The 19071-nt window shown below is 43.6% G+C and overlaps 1 protein-coding gene across 9 annotated transcripts in view; it reads right to left on the reverse strand.

Annotated features, from left to right (window-relative positions):
- Window positions 1-19071, reverse strand: part of klc1a (kinesin light chain 1a) — a 39791-nt gene that overhangs the window by 7822 nt on the left and 12898 nt on the right. For 6 of the 9 annotated variants that reach the window (XM_019277987.2, XM_019277982.2, XM_027274537.1 and 3 more), the window contains exons 5-13: window positions 16081-16309; window positions 14707-14794; window positions 11970-12071; window positions 9290-9463; window positions 8905-9004; window positions 8639-8691; window positions 8116-8183; window positions 7126-7234; window positions 6046-6207 (exon numbers count right to left, since the gene is read on the reverse strand). In XM_019277987.2, the coding sequence (XP_019133532.1) occupies window positions 6046-6207; window positions 7126-7234; window positions 8116-8183; window positions 8639-8691; window positions 8905-9004; window positions 9290-9463; window positions 11970-12071; window positions 14707-14794; window positions 16081-16309 (1085 nt within the window). Of the gene's footprint in view, window positions 1-1294; window positions 2612-6045; window positions 6208-7125; window positions 7235-8115; window positions 8184-8638; window positions 8692-8904; window positions 9005-9289; window positions 9464-11969; window positions 12072-14706; window positions 14795-16080; window positions 16310-19071 lie in introns of those variants that run through there. The other 3 variants (XM_019277986.2, XM_027274541.1, XM_019277988.2) reach the window with 2 other exon arrangements.

The raw sequence follows: 19071 nt of genomic DNA on the forward strand, positions 1-19071 counted from the left end.
TGATTTGTGTACGAGCCGACAGATGCTGCAGATTCTTCGTGTTCTGGACTCAAACTGTCGGTTTGATTTATTCAAACAACCTCGGAGTCTCAAACTGAGGCCCGGTAATGAGGTACTGCATGCTGGGTAATGTGTGTGTGAAAATAATAATAATAATAATAACATATGAAGAGCATTTATTTCTCCTGAATCTGCAAAGTAACTAAAGCTGTTGGTCATGTGTAGTAAAAAGTACAATATGAGTCTTAAAACATCAAATCCATGTATTCAAGTGAAGTACAAGTACCTCAAAATAAGTACTCGAGTAAATGTATTCCACCACAGTTAACATGGATGTTTTAATCACTCAGTCTGGAGCTAATTAGTAAAGTTAGTGACATCATACTGACGAGCTCAGATATTATCTGTGATGAAATAAAACTGACTGATCAACACGATGAACGCTCGTTAAATATTTATACGACAGAAGCTCAAACCTGGTTTCCCTCTGAGAGAACAAAACATAAAAACATATTTAATACGAACATTCTGTTTCCTGCAGACTGTGTTTGCTGTAAGTTTCTGTATTGAATGTTTTGCACTGTCAGAGTGTTGAAAGGTGTTTAAGGTTTAGTTGGGCTGAACCACGAGGCATCTCTGAGGGAAGGTGGAAGACTGCTGAGGTCTGTTTTCATTAAAGTGTAAGTCAGTGGACTTTCTTTCCTGCGTGACTAACAGGGACAAATGTTTGAATCTGAGAGGGTTACAGCTTCAGACGTAGTTTCCCCATTAAGGCATTCAAACACGTCCGAGCGCAGCAACGACCTGCAGACCAATCAGACGCTCAAACCTCCAGTCAGCCTGAAATATCTCCAAACTGAGACGATCTAAACTCTGACACTCGACTTCGTTTATCTGAGGAAGCTTCTGAATCTGAGTGACTGAGATTTACGCTGAAAACAGAAACACTAAGAAGTTTAATTTGTGTCAGAGAAATCGTTGAAATGATCCTGTCCGGATGCGGCTCTTGGGCGCACAAACATGGCTGAAGTTAAACTTTAAATTCTTCATCAGGATTGTCTACAAGTCATTAATAAATGTAACGAAGTATTCTTTTATTCTGGAGGATAATTTCCTCTCCTGGTTCGGTGATTAACTTTTCACCCCTGATGAACATTAATCACTGGATTCAATAAATAATGCTCAGATAGTTTGATGGATTTCATTCAGGAGTGCTGCTGCTGAGAGGTGTTATTGTTTAGAGCACACACACACACAGAAAAGAGAAGGAGCACACAAAGAGCCGACAGGCAGGTTCAGGTGAGCAAAGAGTTTAGGTTTTATTATAAGTTAAGAAAAGATGCACAAACAGGACAGGACACGCAGAAGATTATTAGCAGGAGCCGAGACGAGGAGACTATTTCAATTCACAAACTCTCTGCACCCACCCGAGCTGACATCTATGTACAGATATACAGGAGGTGAGCAGGCTGGATGCACGATGTCCAGGCTTCGTGTTCGTTAAATTTGACATCCTCTGTTCTTTAATTTAAACACATCGTGCATGGATCCTGCCACCTCGCACGTGTCCTCTCGTAGTTTAGTCCGATATCGTTACGAACAGATGACACACAGAGCGACGACCTAATGACTACTAAAGGAGCAGGAACCCACGGAGCCACGACCAACGGCGCTCTCGATCATGCTGACGAGTTACGCTGATGTTATTTACAACGCGTTGAATCACTACGAGCTTCGAGTCACCACGAATGAGTTTGTGAACGCTCGACAGACGACAGAAGGGACGAGGAGGAAGCTTCAACTCAGATCATTTCAGACCTGGAAGGTTTAAATATTTGAATCTTTTGCCCAAAACAAACCAGACGTGGTCTTCACACTTCACCACGTTGATGCTGGATTAGATAGTACACTTCAGTATTTGAACCCAGAGCTTTCTTTTTATGGGCTTTAGTCCTTCCTACAGTTAATCACATTTATCTGACTGCCCGGCTGATCTGAGCCGCTCAGCAGCTGTTTTACCGAGACATCTTTGAAGCAGCTGGATGATTCTTTACAGATAAGATAACTCTTTTAAAGCAGAGCAGCAGGTTGTATTCTGAAATTTTAAGATTCAGTCCAGGTCGAAATGAACAGAGTCGAGCTTTAAAGGACGTCTGAGAGAACAAGGTAGGAAGCAGAGAATTTGGTTTACTGTCAGTCGTCCCTAAAGATTCTTCAAACCGCCTATTGAAGTCTACAGCCAATGAAACTACAGTTTAAAGACAAAAGAGGAAGCAGAGGAGGTTTGTGTTAGAGGACAGCAGGAAGAACATAAGAAGCACAAGTTTAATGTCGCCACAAAGAAACTTCACCCCGTCCTCTCCCGCCCACAGCAGATAACACACAGTCGAGTGCTTCAAGCAGGAGTTTAGACACACACAACACACTCCTTAAAAAAAGCAACATTATCGCTCTGGTTCGGAGAATCCCACCAGAACCCGGAGGAGGAGGAGAAAGAGAGCTGAAGAAAACTGCAAAGCTGGAGCGGGTTGAGGCGAGGTGAGGTGAGGCGAGGCGTCCGTCATGCAGAAGACAAGTTTTTAGAACCGTTACAAGGCATCTGGAGTTATGCCTGCCAGCCAGACGGAGCAGGAAGAGAAGAAGAGAAGAAGAGAAGAGAAGACACGGACAGTTTGAAAGAAGTCATTAAAGATGGAGGAAGGAAGGAGATGAAGAAGAACAGTGGAGGAAGAGAAGAGGTGAGTTCATCGAGCAGATCAGACACAGAAACTCTCCACCAGTTTGTGCATCAGACGGAGACGAAGCAACAAATTCTGATTAGAAACTTCAATAAACTGTGAGAGACTGTTCTGGTAACTAAACCGGGATAAATTAAGTGTTTGGCTGTTTATTCTCAAGAGTTTGAGACAGATCAAGATGAATTACTGAGACATTTTATAATTAAAGATTAAATTAGAAGCATAAATAAATGAATTTCAATGACCCATCACTTCCATCGTCCTTTAATGGACCAAACACGTGATGCAGAGTCAGAAAGTTAAAGTTTGTTTTAGACTAACGAGACAGATTCGTCTTTTCTGAGGCCGTCTTCAGCCGTCCGGTCCAAACCGTGCGGGCTCTCGCCCACGGACGCGTTCAGAGCTCCAAAACAAACCGAAGAGGAAGAGATGGTGCAGATAGACAGACAGACAGACAGACAGACAGACAGACAGGCGACGAGTTATCATCAGCTCTGTCTAGACACCGTTCACACTTCCTGCTTCAGGTGTGATATGATATGACTGAATGTCGAGTCGTCAGGCAGATTTGGATACATAAACTCCGACTGTGGCAGCAGCAGCAAAATGAATTCATTAACTCTGAGCGAGACGTCGCTGACAGACGAACTGACTGACGGTGCTGTGATTCACAGGTTTTACCAGCAGGTGGAGCGTTTGCAACATGATGGAGAGAGACTGTGTCTGCATCAGGAACGTTGTTAGAACGTTTACATCAAGTTAAAACAAGGTTAGAGCATCACAGGAAAAACACAGAGGAGGATGCAGATGAGAGCAGCCAGGCAGATGTTGTTGATAATTTCATATATTACGAGCTCAGACAGAAACATTTCTTTGTGTTGTCGCATTTTTCAGCTACACAGGAACAAAAATATCCATCAAAGCTCTTGAAACTGCTTTTTTTGCCTCACCAAGAGAAGCAGCAGGCTCAAAAATGTTGATTAAAATAAATAATTTCAGCTTTAAACTGAAGTTATTCATCAGTTAAACGTCTGAAATATGAATTTAAATGTATTTATTGTGTTTTAAATGTGAAGCTTGGCTGCTATCATGCTGACAGACGAAGCACAGGAAGGAATAAAGAGGAGAGAAATGTCTCGACAAACTCAGACAGCAGCTCGTCACACGGACACACTCACATGTTCACACACACACACAGACACACACACACACACACACACACACACACATAGAAGGAGTACAGTACAGAGCCCATGTGGAGTCAGATGAACACACTGAAGAGTCGCCGTGCTCGTCATAAAAATAAGAGGAAAGCAGTTTTCACAGCTGACAGTGGAGAGAGCTGAAGTGGAAGTGAAGATTTTATTTGACAGGTTGGAAAGTAAAAAAACGAAGACGGGGAAAAATACCCAGAACTGCAAAGTACTGCGACTATAGTATTTAATACACAGTTTATTATATGTTTATATTATTTTCACATTATACTAGATCAGATTCATTCTGTATTTTATTCTTATTAGACAAACACCTCGACATATGGTGACTGTATATTTAAAAACACATCAAGCTGTTTCTGCTCAGCACAAAGTGCTTTAGGAATAATATAAATATAAATATACAGTATATACGTTCAGTATATGAGCTGCCCTGTGCTGGTGGTGGTTTAGTTTTGACCCTTTAAGGTTGCTGTAGCTGCTCAGTGTATAAATGTTGTTTAATGTTGAGCATGTGAAGTAAAATGCATCATTTGTTAAAGATAATATTATCGCAGTGTTAATTCCCATTACGTGTTATGTGTCTCCTGTCTGTGATCTACAAAGTTTGATCTTTCCAATCAGGCGTCTTTTCAGATATTCAGGTTTTCTTATTGACTTCATTTAATTATTAATTTAATAATAAACTCTACTTCCAGATGAAGCTCTTTCCAGACAACACGGGCTGCTTTCCTGATAGAAACGGGTCCAGAGATCAGCTGGTGGTGCTGTGAGGCTGTATGCTAATAAGTGGCTGACAGGACACACTGATGTGTCTCACACCAAACCTCCCAGAGCCACAGCGAGAGGTACGGGTGGAGATGCTGATTGGTTGTTCAGGGCGCTATGACTACAGTTGCTATGTGAGCAGCAGCAGCAGCAGCAGCCTGCAGGGACTCAGCATCTACATGTTCTGCAGTCACTGCAGTCACTAGAGGAAACACTGCAGATACTGTGAAAGGTAGCAGCTCGTTAGAGATCGGGCTCTGCAGCAGACGGAGTTAGAGTCGACACGTGTAACCAGAGTTTAGACTTTACTGCTGAGGAAGCAGTTTTTAAAGACTCAGAGTTAGTTTGGAAGAAAGTTTAGTGTTTATTAAGACCAAAGCACGGTGTCAATGTGAAAACACTACGACTGAAGCAGCTACTGTCAGATCTAAGATCCGACCAATGAGCGTCTGCGCAGAGCAGCTTCTTGGTTTTTATTAATAAAGTCAGTGTGAGAGTGAAAAACAAGAAGTGCTGCAGTGAATCTGACAGTCAATCAGCATTTATCAGCGTGGAACGTGAAGAATTTAAAGAGATTCACTGAGAACAGAAACAACCTCAGCGCGTCTTTCTGACTGAAGCCACTGAATCACATTTACATGGAGGAGGAGCTCATCTTAATGTTTTAATGTTTGTCAAATACAAACGAGACAATTTGTCTTTATTCAAATCTTTGATGTAGACGTGCACTGAGTTCTATATCACATATTTAACTTATTAAAGGTCCCATATTGTGAAAACGAGCGACTCTCTGTGTTTTATAGACAGAGAATCGAATGATTAATCCAGAGAAATGCGTCTGTAAATGAGCCGCCCACTCAGAAAACAATGTAACTATAATGAGGTGGTTAATGGTACCTAAAAAACAGAAATATAAATCCTTATCGAACTCAAAACTTCAAAATAAAACACCAGTTTTTGTGCCTTTAAAGGAGAAATCACACTGTTTAATTTTCTTTATGAACTTTTATGAATAACAATGATAAAGTTGTTTTCTGACGTTATTTAATTATTATGACAGAGGGAGCATAGTTATGCATATTACATGATAAAAACCAACAACATCCATATATTTCTACCCATAATACTCCAGAATGTTTTCTGGTTCATGTTTAAAGAAGATGACTCACTCCACATGTTGTGATATAAACGTAATTTATGTGTTTCAATATGACCGGATCTCTTCGTATGTGGCTTCTGTCCAGAAAGACGCAGGCTGTCTGTCTGTGGTCTCAGCATGTCTGAGGACTCTCAGTAGCGTGATGAGGGCTGTGTACTGTACTTACCCCGTTCCACTCCACGCTCATACTCACTTCCTCGCCACCGTCTGGCCCGCTCTCGTATTTCACCGTGTCGGAGGTCAAACTCTCGCGGCTTCGCTGCTTCTCGCGGGCCTCGGGCTCGCTCAGGACCTCCGCCACGCGCTGCTTATGAACGGTGTCCAGACCCTGAAACACAGACACAGACACACACAGACACGCAAAGCAGTAATAAATGTCAATTCAAATAATCCAATTACAGCAAACCCTGAGCGCCGCTGTCACCTGCAGCGTGTCACACTCATGGACCCTGTATGGGTGACAGGAACAAGTACAAGTTCATCCAATTAATATTAAAATAGACTTCTACCACCTGCTGAACTGAAGCCAGGACCTGATGGACACAGACACTTAAACTGAGACTAACAACTAAATCAAAAAGTCAGTTGCAAAAGTTTATTCAGGGAAAAACTTCTTCTGTGTAAACTCACGTCTGACTGAAGGACGCAGCTAGAAAAGTGAAACCAACACTAAACATATTTCATAGATACATGATCATTATGTGTTTCTCCCTCAAAGGAAAATGTGTCCATGTGTTCAGCAGATGTTCAGCAGATGGACGTCTCGAACTCCGCACATACATCAATCTGCACGGTGAAGAATACATTTGATATTTAAAAGCGGAGTCAGCGGGATTTATCTTCAGAGACATGTTGGCAAACTCCAGCAGCCTCTGGCACGATTCGACTGTGAAACCGCAGTGCACACTGATGCATGGGCGGCTTCCTATGATCCCCGTCTGGAGACTAAATTATTCACGAGGGGAAAAACACAGAGCGTCAAACTGTAGAACTGTGATCAGTGTTGTTCTCCTTCTTACGTTACACAGACAGTAAAACTATCAAAACATAGCCGTCATCAGAGCTCCTCGCTCCTGGAAGGATTTAATTCAGGATAAAAGCCACCTCCTTCTTCTGCACAGGAGACTCCATTAAGTCTCTTAAGTAACACCATCAGAGCTGCAGGCTCCTCATGAACCTCCTCTTCGTCTTTTAATCTGCCATAAATGCTGAGCTGAGGTTTTCACACCATCCTGACACCACACACCTGCTTTCTGGAGCGCATGGCGGCTTCCTCCAGCGTCTCGGCCGCCTCGAACTTGCCCTGCCGCCTGTAGAGGGCACCCAGGTTCTTCAGGGTGGTGGTCACTGTGGGGCTGCAGAAAGAGAAATATCACTTATTTATAGACGACACATCCACATTTACTGCGAAATAAACAGATTAATACTTAGATTTGATCTTTGTTCTTTAGATGTAGCAGTAAAACAAACTCTGATTTGCCTTGTAAAAACATTTTTGCTGCACATAATTATGTTTATTTTTGCAGACTGTCCTTGAAAATTTACAGTTTTTCAAGCAAATTAATGGATTAAGAAAAAGATTGAAGCAAAAGATTGATTCAAATAGTCACAACAGTCACATAGAAGCAGTGATGAGGGTCTAAAGTAGACATTATTGTATTAAAGGGTCACAAATCAGAAACTGCGGTTTGACATCGGTGGCGTTCGAGCGGCTTCAGCGTTTTTCTTTTAATCCTTGAGGGACTTTTCTGTGTTTGAAAAACTGTGAATACATTTGAACTCTTTTGTTTCCTGCTGCTGAGATCAAATCAAAATCAAATCAAGTTTATTTGTATAGCTGAACAGTACCCAAAGTGCTTTACGACGAAGCCATAAGACAATACATGGCAGATACATAACAAATAAATACAATTAAAAGTGCTGCAGCGCTGCGGGGTTTTAAAGCTTTCTAGAGATACATAGAAAGAAGCAGACAGAATGAGTACACCTGAGAAACAGTACTGCTCTAGTCAGAATTAAACGGCAATCTAAAGAAGTCTTAAGCTTCGATTTAAAAAGGCTGAGATCAGTTTGTTCCACAGTCTGGGAGCAGCGACGGCAAAACAACGATCGCCCCGCTGTTTAAATCTCGACCTAAGGACCTCTAACAGAAGCTGACCTGAAGAGGCCAATGTAAAGGGCATTGCAGTAGAATCTTCACCTTCATCATCATCAACAGTGAATTCTTCAAACTGACCTGTCGACTTTACAGGCTTTGTACCAGCCTCCATATTCTCCAAACGGCGAGCCGTCCTTCTGCTTCCCCTGCAAGACAAAACTCACGTTCATCAGTCTGGACAAGTAGCACGAAGCCATGACCTTAAAATGTGACTTGTGCATTAAAAGGATCAAAATTAACCCGTTTCTTGTTTAATACCATCAAAGATCACATGAAGGGGTGTTTGGTGGAGGGATTATGCAGCAGTGGAGTCAGGATTCTTCCCCCTGAACGACTAAAGCTTTCAAACCGTGACGAAAATAAACTCCTCGCCGGGAAAGTCGGCTACTCACACCATCAGCATTAGTTGGTTATTATTGAGACTTAATCTGCTAATCCAGCTCTTTGTAAAGTCAATCCTTCCTATTCCATCTGAAATAACATCATGAGCTGTCGAGAGCACTTTAAAGCTGCCATCAGTGAAACCTTCAGTTCATGTGATCGTCGTTAATAGACGTAAGATTTAAACTTCGTTAATGAGTGAATGACTCTTTTTGCTCACCTTGCTTTGTTCCTCTCTCTCCTCAGCATGCATCCATATCGGTTTGTTCTCATCTGCAGAGAAACATGAAAGAAAAGAGTGAATCAGTTCTGGCAGACGTTCACTCGGACGTCTGAAGAAGTTTTTATTTTTCAGCTGAAAGGTCGTTTTGTTTACGTCAGCCTGAAAATATTAACCTTTACATCAGAAGAAGAGAGTGAGTGTCTGACTGTGTCTGAGTGTGAAGATAGAGGCTGAAATGTGAACGTGTATTTCACGCGTCGTACCGTCGACGGAGCCGAACTCCCTCTCGTGTGCGCGGGTGAGGATTTCTTTATACAGAGTTTCAGCCTGCTTGAACTTGCCCTGTTTCAGGTAACAAGACGCCTGAAAAACACAAACATCAGGAGTCAGCGTTACACTGATTACACACTTATTCTTCAGAAACAAAAAGTGTTGTACGTTTCACATCTACAAATACAGTCAAAGCAACAACAACACAAATATATTCTGATGTAAATTACTGCATAAATACTCATTATCTGTCTCGACAGTTCTGCTCTTTGGAGGGGAAACAAAGAGCCAGATAGTCCAAAACAAGGAGGCGTCTGTACATAAAAGAATCCTCCATCAGTGAAAGATTTACTCCGCCTCCGCCTCCACCCCCCTCACCAGGTTGTTCTTGGTCTTGGCCACGTTGGGGTCGTCCGGGCCCAGTTTGGTCTGGTAGATCTCCAGCGCTCTCATGTAGTAGTATTCCACCTCGTCGTACTTGCCCTGGTTCTGACACAGCAGGGCCAGGTTGTTCAGCTGCTTGGCCACATCTGGGTGGTCCTTCCCCAGCACCTGGGGCGGAAACAAGCGGAGGAGAGAGAGAGAGAAAGAGAGAGCGAGAGAGGGTGGGAGGTTAAAACAACGGCCATTACATCAAACACAAAGAAACAACAACCTGTGTCCTAACTGTGCCATTTGGTCGACAGCTCCGTGTGGTGAACGACCGGACTGTGACCAGGTGTAGGGGACTGTGGGTGGTAGGCAGCCACTTTGTTTCACTCATTTCAACATTGGTGTTTACTCGTCAACCTTTAAATGTGTAACCCAGTTTTAACTCCTGTTAACTCTTTCCTGGAAAAACAAAGAGTGCCAGGTTGTGCTGACACGTTCGTTTGTGACGCTGCTGATCTTGTAAATTAACCTTTAACGTCACACAACAACAACCTGCATAGTTTATTGTATAATATTATATTGGACCCATAAATTCACTATATTAGGAAATCTGTAACTTCAATCTAACCTATATAAAGTTGTGTCCAAAAATATTTTGACCCGTGGCAGATTGGTGGACTCTTGGCCCGCTTGTTTGCAGTGGACAAACACAACAGACATTTTCCTGTCTGCATGGAGCCAAAAGAATGAGACAGGAAAATCTTTCAAAGTGGATGATGAGAGAGGTGTAAGCTGAGGAGGCTTACAGCCTTCAGAGGCGAGCGTAACAAGCATGAAAGAGATGCAGGAGGATCGTTAGATGGCTAGACCTGAAAGAAAAAAACTGCAGAGACGGTTTTATCTGAGGCAAAGAGAGAGAGAGAGAGATCAGAGAGAAAAGAAGAAGCTGAGACTTTGGAAAGAGCCAGGAAGGAAAAAGAGATTTAAACAGGAAGACGGAGGAGAGAATGTGAAAGAGGAATGGATATTAAGAGAGGCTTCATTAGAAACACTGCAGAAATGTTTGAACGAAAGCACAGGGTGAGAAGTTAAACCGAGCAGCTTGTTGTTTGTATGTTGGAGGATCTTTGGCTTCAGATTCCTGCAGTATGAGTCTGTAGGAGGTCTGAGATCAAACCCCTCCTGAGCACCACAGGATCATCTCCCTCCCTGTTGGAGGCCGTCAGCCTCTCGGTGTGTCTGATCCGCGGGATGGTGCAGGAGCTCTCTGTGCGGTGCCACCTCCCACGCCTCCTCCTCCGCACAGCCTAACACATCTGACAGCTCCCCTGTAAACATCGTTAGCTGGAAAAAGGATTGCCATAAGCCGCATGCAGCGACCGACCGACGAGCTGCGGGTGCTGCTGAGGAATTGATTGTGTTTATTGACGGACTCCAAATACCAAAAGTGCTGCAGTCTGTGGTGGCTTTCTGGGAAGCTCTTAGAAATACTACCATCATCTAAAATTAGGCAAAAGAGCCTCTACTTACAGATCACTGACTGAATCCACGTCTTAACCAAATATTTACTGAGAATTAGTTTCAGATCAACAAAGACATCAGAGAAAGGAGACGCCGTCTTTCTTTCTCAAGCATCGTCAGAGGACAGTCAGGGTCTTTGCTTCATTAAGACTTAATTAAATACTCATTTGGTGCTTTAAGTCTGAAACTTTGACGCTGTGGTGCTGTGTGTTCTCATTGTTTTGTCTCATTTAAATCATTGTAATCTTTCCTCCCCTCTCATTTGGGCTGCTCTCCGGAGGGTCGCCCACAGCGGATCATCTGTTTGAGATCTGATGATCCGCATATTTGATTTAGCGCAGGCTTTTTGTGCCGGATGCCCTTCCTGATACAAACCTTCCCATTAATCTGAGCTCAGGATCTGCAAATAGGAACGCACCGGTTTGTACATCTCCAGCGGCCGAGGAACAAACCAGGTTTCAGTGTCAAGGACACTTTTGACATGTGGACGGCAGGAAATGTGTCAATGGAAACGCAGAGCCTGCAATCAGCAGACGACCCGCTCAGTCACCTGAGACACAGTCAGGGTCCGGTGATCCGACGAAAAGACCAAACCCGACCAGCATGTCTGTCTGCTGAACAAAATACTGTTCTTCTTATTCAGCTTCAACATGTTTTTAAAGCTTTAATACCAGGTTATAACGCCAACCAGTCACGACTGTCTCTGCTCAGTGGCAAATCATTTAACCTCATCCAGATCGTCGGAGTTTAAGTAGAACAAAAAATGAAATCGCCCAGCTCAACCAAAGCTGACGTCTCTGAGGACAGAGAAGACACAGAATAAGAAGTGTTTCTTCACTGAACGATGAGTTATTCACACCATTCAAAGCACATTTAACTAATTTCTTCTTTATTCCTGGGTTAGAATTTAAAATCTGAACTCATCACATCCAGCAAAGTGATCTTAAACAGCACGGCTCATTTGTAAACTCCTACTCCAATCACAGCTCTACGTGTTGAAGTTCTGAGCGTCGGGCTGGAGGAGGTGACAGTTTGTAACTAAAGAGTTCAGACGATGAAGTCTTCGGTTTGATTTAAAACATGTGTCAGAGGAATAAACTGTGAGCACATCTGCTGTAGCAGTGGTGAACTGTTCGGTTTGGTCCCTGTTTGACCTTTGACCCACCTTTTCTCTGATCTCCAGCGCTCTCTTGCACAGCGGCTCTGCTTCCTTGTACTTCCCTCTCTTCCCGTACAGGACAGCCAGGTTGTTGAGGGTGGCGGCGACCTGGCGGACACACAAACACACTCGTTATTTTTTAAAATAGTTTTCAGAGCAGGTGACGAGCTGATCTTCACCGCATGTGTTCTCCACACCACAGCGCCATAGTGTCAGTGATCTGGTGAGAGAGCGATTAACGAGGTAGGAGGAAGAAGACGTGCGGAAACAGGAAGTGATTATGGCGGGCTGTAATTTGATCCCAATCGTGATGAATCTCTGACATGTGAACTCGGGGGGGAGGAGGGAGACTAAGAGAGGCGCCGGGAGGTCACCTCTGATCTCTGATTCAGACCGGCTCTGGTCTCCATGTGGGAGGAAAGGAGGGAGGGAGGGAGGAGGTGAGGGGAGAAGCTCATTCAGAAAGACGATAGGTGGAGTGGAGTGATGGAGGGATAGAAACAGAGGACAGCGTAAAGGGAGAAGACTGTTCTCTCACTTTGTTCCTGAGCTTGACTCATTAATTAACTACTGAATGAACTTTGTTATGTCCAAAAGCAGAACATCAATCCGGTCCAGATCAGAGAGGTCGCTCCTCCTCCAGGTTTCTCCGTCACCCCCCTGTAGATCCATGGACTCAAGCTGGATAACTTCAAAGTGCTTCTCATTCGATGCGTAGGCAGGAACCACAATCAGAGGCTTCTTGTTTGTCTTTGGGGAGAGCTCCAACACAGCAGTGATCAGCCGGGGGCTCTTAACCATTTCCACATTGGCCCGAACGCCCTCTGAAATGAGTTTAAAGGCGAGGCCAGCCACTCCTGCTTTCAGCTATTCCCCAACCAGAGAGACGACAGTGCACGTCCTCATGAGCCAGAGTCACCATGCCGAGGCCCAACCTTCACCTGACACCAAACTGGCAAAGCTCCAGACCTCCGAATCAGTCAAATACCTGCTGGTACGAGCCAGCAAGTTCAAACCTGAATTCAAATACGAGGCTTTTGTTAATTTAGAACCAGTTCTCAATACTGAACATTGAAATCAGACAAAAAAAGAAATGCAAGAAGAGATTAAAGATTAGAAACAAGAAAAAAATCAAGATACGGTGAATCAGGGCCAGATAACGGACTATAATGTTGCCAAACTATGATTTCCTTGTGCAAAAGAACGATCAGGGACTGGTGACAGGGAGGGAGGATGGAGGTGGGAGGCGAGGAGAGAGCAGGGCTAACCTCAGCTTCACAAAGTGGAGAGTGATGGTCCAGACAGTGGAGACACAGGCCTGCTGGAGTTAACACAGTTAGTTGCCCGGCTGTGTGTGTTCACAGAGACACTGACAAACAGGTGTGAGAACAGGCCGGAGTCAATTATTCATTAAATCTGCTGTGACTGTCCCAGAGCGGAGCCACCATGTTGGATAGTGACGATTTAAAATGTATAACGGTGGCTCTAAAATGGTGAAATGACTCTTTATGCATCCAGCATGTGGTTGTGAACCAGCTCCTTCAAACTCTGAAACTCATCAGTCACCTCGTGGGCTCTTTAATAACGATACATGCCTCTGAGCTGCAATTCAAACATTACTTTGGCTGTCTGTGTTGTTTTATGTGTTACCTGAAGGGAGCGAGGTAAAATATCTCTAAATGAATTTTATTGATCCCTGATGGGGAAACTGGAACAACAGGAGCCAAAAACAGGTTCGAGGAAAGAGTGAAGGTAACAGTGAGAGGAAAAAGGAAACGATGGCTGAGGGCTCGAATGTGAAGTATATATATAAAAATATAAGAACTTTTTCTTTTTCCATTGACTGCAAAGTGTTTATTACACTACAGTCAGGATGCAGCATTACTGCTTTAAACAAGAGATACATTTATTGATGAGAACATCGATACACTCCGGTGTCTGTGAATATGAACAGAATGCTACTCATCATAAAACCACAAAAACTTCTGGATTAAATAAATGTATTAATGGTGTTCTGATACTGACACAGCCTAAAATGCTGGATTAGGTGTTGCATGCCTTTGCACGATCAGTTATCATGTCATTTATAATCCAGAAACACGAGCCTGCTTTTTGCCAGCAGCGTCCTGTTATGGGTCATGACCCGATGACCCCATGACCCCCTGACTGATAGTCTTACCCCAACCCTAACCAGTCTGACTCCTCATGCCTGAACTTAACCAATCACTGTGAAGAAGAGTTGATCTCCTGTAGAGTTCGCTGAATGTTAACACTTTGACTGACTGAAGAAAGTTCTGTGGTTTGTATTTGTTCATGTTTTATGAAGGTTTACCCTGAGCCAGGATGCACAACAGAAATCATTCAGCGTTTGTGGTATACAGCTGTTCAAATACACGTCTATCAGATTAATACACGCTCTTGCACCATACATTAAATAAATACCTTTGGATGATACAGCTAGCCGTTTCTAATCTTTATGCTGAGCTGATCTGCTGCAGCTTCATATCAACTGTACAGACAAGCCGGTGGTCACAGTTTTCTGATCCAACTCTCAGCAGGAATGTTTCTTGTGTTTCTTGGGTTAGGTTTATATTTATTCTTGATCTTTTATCTCTTAAAACATGTTTTTCTGCAGCTGACTGCAAGTACAGTCAGTGTTATGTTATATTATGTTGAACTGAGATACAGGATAACACATTTATCTGAATATCCCTGGTGTTATCGCAGAGGGAGGTGTACTCACAGCTGGATGGTCCCTGCCTAGAGTCTTCTCCCTGATGGCCAGCGCGTCGTTCAGCAGGTTGGCTGCCTCCTTGTATTTGTTCTGATCCCTGACAGACAGAAGTGTGAGACAGCAGTGAGACAGAAATACACAAACTCACACAGATGGACAGAATAACCGACGAACACACAAAGAAAAGAAACATAAACCATGCTAACTATTTTATCTAACGGCTCATTATTTTCAGGCGACGTGGCCCGAATAGCTTGGCAGCCGTTCCCACAGTCGGTGCAACAGTCTGCTGACAACAAGTCGACTCAGTCTCTCATTCCTTCAGTGTAACCAAACCAAGAACTGCTCGGACTATTCAGCGGAGGAGATGGATTGTGGAGGTGAAAACACAGGATCAACCCCTGTAAAACACTCGCTCAGCTCTTGTGTGTCCTTTTGTTCTTCTTAAAGCTCTTCCAGTTCTCTTACTGTACTGTAAATCTCTGGTTGTGTCTGCTGTGTTTGCTATGCTCCACGTCTGACGTAGAAAGGCATGCAACTATCATTTGGAGGTCCTATAGAGGCCTGACACACACTCCTCTGAGGGCTGTTGCCAAAGGTTTCAAGGGACATGCTTCTGCGTTGTGAAGGTGACATAAAGACAACAAAACCATTATCACATCTCTGGTTTCTGTATCTGAAGATAATCAGCAAGGTTAAAAACATTCCTTTCACTGATGACTACTAAACACTGATACGAACAAACACTAGAAGCTTTTACTGAGAAGCTGGAGTTCTGAAATCACAGGCGGGCTTGTCTCTAAAGAAGTCTTTAAGGATTTACAAGCTCGTGGAGACTTTTGTTTTCATGGGGCTGCCAGCGTGACGGAGGAAACCGTTTCCAGCAAACTGAATGTTTCTCCAAACACTGACTGAACTTAACAGAGAAAAACAGATTCTGAAAAATACGTCGACACTGGCCTGCATGGCGGATCTTTTCCAAACAGATAAAGTTCAAAAGTTTGGGATGATCTGTCACAAAAGGTTGATTCTGTACATTCAGGTGGATAAAAGTGGATGACTTTGTATTTCTGAATGATCGTTCATGTTTTTAGGTTGTAAAACATGGAGACATGGAGAACAGGACACTGTGTGATGGAGACAAAGATCGTCTGAGCAACAGCTAAAGTTTAGGGACTCAACAGTCATTTGTAAAAGAAACTGGAAGCTCAGCATCAAAATCTGTGATTTAAATAGCAGGTTCCTGTTTCAGTGTCATGCACACGATAATGTCTGTAATAAGATGAAACTAACAGGTGTGTTTCTTCTTTCTTCTGTTCTGAAAACCTCGAAATACAAACAGAGCTCCCCGCCTCCTGCAGAATAAAGATCTGACAGACCAACCTGTAAACAAGGGCGAGGATGTTGAGCATGGTGGCCACATCTGGGTGGTCGTGTCCAGAGGTCTTCTCCAGGTCTTCCAGGGCCTGTTTGCAGAGGGGCACAGCCACCTCGTACCTGCCCTGAGAGGCGTACTGGATCACCAGGTTGTGGAGGGTCCTCAGACGGGCCGGGATCTCGTAGCCTCCCTGCTGAGCGGCAGCTGCTGCAGCACTGCCGTGACTCGGCTGGACTGGAGACGAGACATGAGAAAGAAAAGATGAGACATCAGGACACACGCTGTGCTTTTATTTCAGGAGATCTGACCTGAATCTGGAGAATAGAAGCAAAAGGAAAGACATTAATAGAAGACTCTTATTCACTCCGTTTTTTATAGATTACTAATCTGAGCTCCTGTCAATAAATAACTTTGTGTTACCAAACACATCTGGTTTCATGTTGCTTCATCTTCCCTGAGCGAGCTCTGTGTTTCAGATATCTCGTCATTCATCATCCGAGTTCCTACAAATGGGTCAAAGCTGAAATCACAACAAATAACCGCAGGCTGTCGGTTAACGTGCGCCCGACAAACAGGACTGTTCACACGTAAACATTGTCCTCATTCATGCACAGCTAATGTGCTGCTTCTGTGTTTAACGGGGTCAGGAGGACATGACTGGAATGTCTCTCATGACCGTCTGTCTCTGTGTGTGTGTGTGTGTGTGTGTGTGTGCGTGTGTGTGTGTGTGTGTGTGTGAGCGAGAGGTCAGGAAACCACCTGATTGGGTTTCTTATTAAAGGCAGGCAGCTCTATATTTACTCTGAAGCAGAGCCGATGGGGTTTGGAGGGAGAACCGTCGACTGCAGTAAAAAAACACGAGCCCGGACACCGAGTGATGCCAGGCGGTCAGAACCGGTCGCACCGCGGTGGCCTTTCTCTGCCTACGCTCGCTCATGGCTGATTGTATGACAGAACAACAAAAATAGCATCTTCACAGCTCACACACACACAATGCACCGCTACCCGACATTTACATCTATCACCAGGTGCTGCAGAAGCAAACTCTGTTTCCATGACAATCATCACAATTTCCTAAACCCTGGTATGTGATATGATAAACTTATTTCTAGTCATCTATGCTTCCCATCATCCATCTCTAACCCTAATCAACATGAGTCTCTTTTTGTTAAATGAAAAATGATTAAGAGAAAATAAGAAGGGTTTTTTTTGGCTTCATTAGATATCTGCAGTCAGGTCCATGAATATTGGGACACCGACACAATTCTAACCTTGTAAGTTGACCTTGATGTGTGACGTTGGTTGCGTTCAGGGTCCCTGTGTGGTTTCGGGGTAAAGGTGCCCGAACCACATGAACTACAACGTCCCCGGCTCCGGTCCAGCCGGAGACTTTTGTTGCATCCTTCTCTCTCTTCTTTGTTTCCTGTCATCTTTCCACTATACAGTCAGGTCCATAAATATTGGGACATCGACACAATTCTAATCTCTTTGGCTCTACACACCACCACAGCGGATTTTAAATAAAACGAACAAGATGTGCTTTAACTGCAGACTTTCAGCTTTAATTTGAGGGTATTTACATCCAAATCAGGTGAACGGTGTAGATGACAGGAAACAAAGAAGAGAGAGAAGGATGCAACAAAAGTCTCCAGCTGGACCGGCATCTTAACCCTGAAACCACACAGGGACCCTGAACGAGGTTCAAGGTCAGCTTAGAAGCCGAGGATGAACTGTACTAGAGACTAAAGATTAAAGTGCTTTCCGCCTTTCTTTTATAAGTCTAAACTTCTGGAACAGCCCTTTAATAAATCCTGCAAATTTGTCCAATTAATCAGCAGGAGCAGGACGTCACATCTTTACAAGCTCATTCAGTAACTTTAGGACTGAAATATATAAATATCTGCACAGAGCAATTAGCGTGGCAGAGCCGTCATCACCATCTTCATCCTCCTTCCACCTTCATCTTCTTCCTGCTGAGTGTCAGTTCACACTGAGAGAGGATTAATGCCGGTGGAGGCAGCATTCGATGATGTGTTCGTGTACTTCAAGCACGGCCGTCATCCTGCGTCATCGCTTCATTTGATTTAGTCAGGGGAGAGATTTAATCTTTCCTTTCAGCAGGTTGGAAACATTAAACTTCCCTCGAGGCTCCCGCCCGTCTGCTGCGTGTTTTCAGTCCTTTCAGGTTTGTAGCCTCCGTCCTCAAATGTAGCTTCGCTGTATTTACTGTAAGCACGGATGGAGGTGTGACGAGGAGTGTGTGGGTGTGTGTGTGTGCAGAGTGAGCGACATGTTTATGTGTAGATGGGAGTGGGTTCATGATTATTGCATGACAACATGAATATTTAAACTGTGTTTATCTCAAACCTCACGAAGATTCATCATTTATAACTACTATTCATTTCTTTGCTTGTTTAAACGAATATAAATTGTGTTTATTAGTGTCTGATGCTCATAAAAATCTACCTCCGCCTCGGTTTGCAGCTCCAGGAATTATTACCTTTGCATAACTGAATAACTGAGGTCAGAAATGTCACATTGTTTTATTGTTTTTACTCATTATGCAGTATTGACCTCTAAAGCGGCAGCAGTTTTATTTTGATTTATGCTGTAGAAAGTCAATCTTATGCTTCCCCGACCCGACACCTCCCCCTCACAGCTATATTCTATTAAAGGCTGTGTGTGTCTAGTCATAATTCATAACTGTGGTGCGCACAGCAAAGGCTCTTTTAACACTTCTTGGGGAAAATGTTGAAAATCAGCATAATAACACAAGTTTTCCATATAAAAACTTAAAAAAAGAAATGTGGTTCTTTAAAAACAACCTGCTCTGCTTCCTTTGCGCCACAACCTGCACGGCGATCACAACTTTAGCCAAGTCTGGATCAGAACCTCTTTCACACCCACGAAACACTTTAAAAAGTGGCCAGTCGACACAAAAACAGTGGAACAGCTGTGAGCAGAGGACAAGCCGTTCAACGTACAGAGACCTTCTG

The sequence above is a fragment of the Larimichthys crocea genome, chromosome XXIV (genome assembly GCF_000972845.2).
Source record: "Larimichthys crocea isolate SSNF chromosome XXIV, L_crocea_2.0, whole genome shotgun sequence".
Lineage (NCBI taxonomy): Eukaryota > Metazoa > Chordata > Actinopteri > Sciaenidae > Larimichthys > Larimichthys crocea.